This window comes from Octodon degus, unplaced genomic scaffold, assembly GCF_000260255.1.
Source record: "Octodon degus isolate 3935 unplaced genomic scaffold, OctDeg1.0 scaffold00123, whole genome shotgun sequence".
In the NCBI taxonomy this organism is placed as follows: Eukaryota; Metazoa; Chordata; class Mammalia; order Rodentia; family Octodontidae; genus Octodon; species Octodon degus.
The window spans coordinates 7,188,477-7,193,522 of record NW_004524699.1 but is presented as its reverse complement, the minus strand read 5'-3'; the positions used below and the strand labels follow the sequence as shown (position 1 = coordinate 7,193,522).

General features: G+C 56.5%; 1 protein-coding gene across 8 annotated transcripts in view; it reads left to right on the top strand.

Moving 5' to 3' along the window:
• Positions 1-5,046, top strand: part of Dnm1 (dynamin 1) — a 44,569-nt gene that overhangs the window by 15,248 nt on the left and 24,275 nt on the right. For 7 of the 8 annotated variants that reach the window (XM_023700289.1, XM_023700288.1, XM_023700293.1 and 4 more), the window contains exons 7-10: positions 684-826; positions 911-1,046; positions 1,196-1,263; positions 2,324-2,462. In XM_023700289.1, coding sequence (XP_023556057.1) covers positions 684-826; positions 911-1,046; positions 1,196-1,263; positions 2,324-2,462 — 486 coding nt within the window. Of the gene's footprint in view, positions 1-683; positions 827-910; positions 1,047-1,195; positions 1,264-2,323; positions 2,463-3,976; positions 4,116-5,046 lie in introns of all 8 variants that reach the window. The other variant, XM_004640488.3, reaches the window with a different exon arrangement.

Genomic DNA, 5,046 nt, shown 5'->3' with positions numbered 1-5,046 from the left:
TTAAGAGAATGTAACTATATATCTATCCTAACCACTTTGAATACACAGATACAAAATGGACATTCATCTGTATCCTCTTTTTTTGTTAAGTTCCGTTATTTGAATATTATAAGTGTGTAAACTCAGCAAAATATTCTAAGAGTCGAGTAGCCAATAATAGTATTGGGTCTTCCGCTTGACTGACAATGTCAGAAATTGTTGAGTGTGTGTCTTTTTTTTTTTTTTTTTTTTTTTTTTTTTTTGGCAGAACCGGGGATTGAACTCAGGCCCTTGCGCTTACTAGGCAAGCGCTTATTCCACTGAGCCATCTCCCCAGCCCGAGTGGGTGGCCTTTTGAGACAGGGTTTTGCTATGCAGTTCAGGTTTGAGCTCGCTTTGTAGCCCAAGCTGGCCTGAACTTGCTATGATCCTCCTGCCTCAGCCTCCCAAGGCCTGGGATTACAGGCGTGTACCACCATGCCCAGCTGACACGTTATTACAATTTTTTTCTAAAACTCAGGTAACTTCAAATATAAATTCCGATTTCTGGCTTATGTTAAGAACTGAATTACGTGCTTCTTAACTCAAACAACACATCTCTGAGTGCCAGCCAGCAGCCTCCTGGCATCCACTCCTCTCCTCCTGGTGCTGTCGCCTCAGAGTTCGTAACTGTGGTCTTAACCCTTTCCCCACCCACATTTTAGCAACTGACGAACCACATCCGGGACACACTGCCTGGGCTGCGGAACAAGCTGCAGAGCCAGCTGCTGTCCATTGAGAAGGAGGTGGAGGAGTACAAGAACTTCCGCCCTGATGACCCTGCACGCAAGACCAAGGCCCTGCTGCAGTGAGGCCCCAGCCCCCACACCCATCACTTGTGCGCGCCTCCCCCGCCTCTTAGCTCCCTCAGCCCACACCACTCTCCCCGCAGGATGGTGCAGCAGTTCGCGGTGGACTTTGAAAAGCGCATCGAGGGCTCTGGAGACCAGATTGACACCTATGAACTGTCGGGGGGAGCCCGCATTAACCGGATCTTCCATGAGCGCTTCCCCTTTGAATTGGTCAAGGTAGGGGGCAGCCCCAGGCCCTCCTGAGCTCCCATCCCTCCCAGGACTCTTGACTGTGCTCCTCCACTGACCCCGGGGGAATAGGTGAGCCCTTCGTCACCTCTGAGCAGCAAGGACAGCCCTAACCGCTGGCCCCACTCTCCTCGCAGATGGAGTTTGATGAGAAGGAACTCCGGCGAGAGATCAGCTACGCTATCAAGAACATCCACGGCATTAGGCACGTACTGGGGCCGGGGAGTGGGCTGCACCCCAGAAGCAGGGAGTCCGTGTCAAGCCCCAGGGAGGGATGAAGCGGGGCTCCCTTGGGAAAGGCCCCAGAGGCCTGCTCCCCAGCTTCCCAGCTCCCAGCTCCGTAACTCCAGCCAGAGGATGTGGATGGGAGGCCTGGGCCACCCCCTTCCCTGCAGCCTGCTGTCCCTGGGAGCAGCAGCCCCTGGGTCACACACCTCTGCCCACACCACTGGGCGGGGTCTGGGCCCAACACCCAGGTGGGGTTCAGCCTTGACAGTGGGAGCGTCTCAACCCGCAGACCCTCCCCCAAGCCAGCCCACCCTACCCACTTTCCTCCCAGGCCACCTAAGGCCCACAGGGCAGGAAGGACTGGGAGACAGACAAACTGCACTCATTCTGAACTTAGGGCCCTCTTCAGGGACCCTGATCTGCACTGTGCTCATTCAATAAATGTATGCAGCAGAAAAAAATTGAAGCACCTACTGTACACCAGGCAGTGACTGAGGCCCTGTGTTCCTGCATTTGTGCAGGCTAAATGCCAAGCTTCGGCATGGAATTTAGACACCAGTAGCTGCGTAGGTTAAGACAGAGGGCAACTTCTGCTGAATCTGCAGATGAAAAGCTCTTTTCCTAGACAGGCTCTTAAGAAGAGCTCATTTTGGCAATGTCTGAACCGTCTGGGCCAGAGCACCTTTTGGAGGGACACATCAGAGGAAGCAGGACAGACCAGGGAGATAGCTCAGCAGTGTAGCACCTGCCTGGCAAGCGCAAGGTCCCGAATTTGGTACCGAGATTCCTGGTACCAGATGAAGGAAGCAGGACAGACATCACAGACACATGTAGACCTTGGCTTGCTCCACAGAGCACCAGTGGGAACCCCTACCTGACCATCCCCTACCCACTTGACAGATGGGGACACTGAGGCCCAGAAAGGGTAGTAGGGCTCCTCCAGGCACAGGTCAGGGGTCTGGGGAGGGGCCTGGCCTGGCACTTGTGGCAGGCACTGGCTTGTGACACTCTGCCCTTCTCCTGCTCTGGGCGTTCAGAACGGGGCTGTTTACCCCAGACATGGCCTTTGAGACCATTGTGAAAAAGCAGGTGAAGAAGATCCGAGAACCGTGTCTCAAGTGTGTGGACATGGTTATCTCGGAGCTAATCAGCACCGTTAGACAGTGCACCAAGAAGGTAACCCGCCCGCCCGCCAGCAGCCCGCCTCCACCCCGCCGTGCACTGCTGCCAGGCGCTCCCCCTCCACACCCCACATCCCCGTGTCCCCACTGCCTCTGCGGCAGCATGTACAGACCCCAGCGGGGTAGGGGAGGCAAGGGGGCCCCGCCTCCAGCCCCGAGGACCACAAGTTGGCCATTGGGCATGCAGGGGTGATGTGTTGATCCTGAGCGCACACCATGAGCTCCCCCACTTCAGAGAGACCAGGGCTTGGGGATGCTGCTCTCTGCACAAAGGTGGGTCTTCTTAGGGTCTCTGGCAGGGTGGGGAGCTCCTAGAGAAACCTTGGCTGGAGACAGGTGAGATATAGGGCCTTCTTGGGCATGGCACTGGAAGCCTGGGTGCCAGAGGCCTGCAGAGGCTCCAGGATGAGTGTATACCATGACACTGGTGTCCTCCATCCCCCACTGTCATACACCTTCACTCAGGTCCCTCACTCAGGCCTCCCCTTCCATCTACATCCAGCCCTCCAGGGACAGAGCTGTCTCCCTTCTGCTGTATCTCCCCCAAGCCCGCCCACCCCCTTACCATACAGTGTGGCCAGGGCAGGGAGGGGGCGCCATCTCACAGTGAGAGAGCTGAGGCTTCCCACAGTGCCAGAGCTGTTTCTGGGAGCCAGAGCTCTGGACACCCAAGGCCAGGACTCACGGATGCCACCCCCAGCCTCCCTCCCTCTTCTGCCCCACTGCTGCCCCAGCCCATCTCTATCACCACCTCCACTCTTTCTGTCTTCCTTCTTCTCTGTCTTTTGGGGCTGAGTTCTGCCAGAGCCCTTTGGGGAAAGGCAAGGGTTTCCCTTGGGAAGAGAGGCAGGAGCCAGAGTAGGGCAGGGAGCTGGAGCGTGAAGGCCAGACTACTCGCTGAAGCTCCAGGACGTAGTCTGCAGTGGAGCCCCCTGGAGTTACTCAGTGCACAGCCTGGGCACCTAGACACAGCAGCCCTGGGGGAGGTAGGGAACAGTCCTGGGCTTTGGAGTTGGGATGAGGCAAAGGCAGGGCTCACAGGAAAGCCTAGAGCTGAGCCGGATTGGGGGACAGGGTCCTGGCCTTGTCCTGGCCTGGCTCAGCTCCCTAGGAAGACCCAAGGTGTAGACAAAAATGGGTCTGGAAAACCAAGTGTGTGTTTAGCATAGTTGGAGGAGAAGAGGGCAGCCCTGGGGCCAAGAGGGATCTCCTCCCTATGGAGCAGGCGCCCAGGCCCAGCCCTATGGCATCTGGGGCCTGGGAGGTGCGCCCTGGGTGGTGGCAGGGAGGGCAGGGTCCCATGCTCACATTGTCTTCTGTTCTCTCCTTCTCTGTGTCGGTGTCTCTTCCCCACACCTGTGCCATCCTCCCCCAACCCGGAGCCCGCCCGCTTGGCTTCCACTCCCCTCCTCCCCACCCACCCGCTCCCCCCCTCCTCCTGTTCCTCCTTCTCTTCCAATGCCTCCTCTTCCTCATCCTCCTCCTCCTCCTCGTCCTCCCCGGGTGCAGGACGGGCCTCTTCACACCTGACCTCGCTTTTGAAGCCACAGTGAAAAAGCAGGTGCAGAAGCTCAAAGAGCCCAGTATCAAGTGTGTGGATATGGTAGTCAGTGAGCTCACGGCCACCATCAGAAAGTGTAGCGAAAAGGTACGGCGGCCGCCTGGGCGGGGCTGGGCCCAGCCGTCCCTTCCTTGTGGCCTCGGCCTCCCCGTGGCAGAGCCATCTGCCAGCAGACCTGGCAGCCTCTGAGCCCCACAGGGACCAAACAGCCTCACATGCTGGGTGACCCCTGGCTGGCCTGATGTTTCCTGCAGACATAGAACCCTGGGACTCCTTGCCCTTGTGGTCCCTCCAGGACCTGTCCCGCCAGAGGACTTGGCTCTAAATCAAGCTTCCTCAGCTGCCCCCTTCCATCAGTATGAATGACAGTGACATCCAGGAGTGGTGGTGCACACCTATAATCCCAGCACTGGGGAGGCTGAGGCAGGAGGAGGATTGCCTTGAGTTTGAGGCCAGTCTGGGCTACATATCGAAACCCTGTCTCAAAAAAAATCAGCCAGACAAAAAGAATGACCATGAGGTCAATACTGATAGGAGATGGTTGGTGTTTATTGAGCAGCTACTATGTACAAACACCAGGCTAAGTACTTGCCCTTGCCATCTGGCTTAATTCTCTGAACATCCCTCAGCAGCAGCTGGAAGCCTTGTGTCCATTTGATAGATGAACAGAGACTCTGAAAGGCCAAGCAGATTTAGGAAGGGGTCCGGGGTCCGGGGTTAAGGCCTCATGAGGTGGCAAAGACATCAAAACAAATTTCCCTGAAAGCATGTTGGGCTACTCACTCCACAGTAATCCATGCACATCAGAAGGGCCAGCCTCCTTTGAAGTTGCATGTGACCTTTAGGTGCCTTTTTCCTGTTTATCTACTTTGGGGGCATTTTGAGGACTTTCAGCCAGGTCACCCCAAGCAGTATTTTCTTTTTCTCCGCTGGGTGTGCAAGGGAATGCCCCAGCTGCAGGAGCTCTTCCACAGTCTAGACTGAGCCCCCTAGCTCCAGTCCTGCCAGTGTTAAAAAA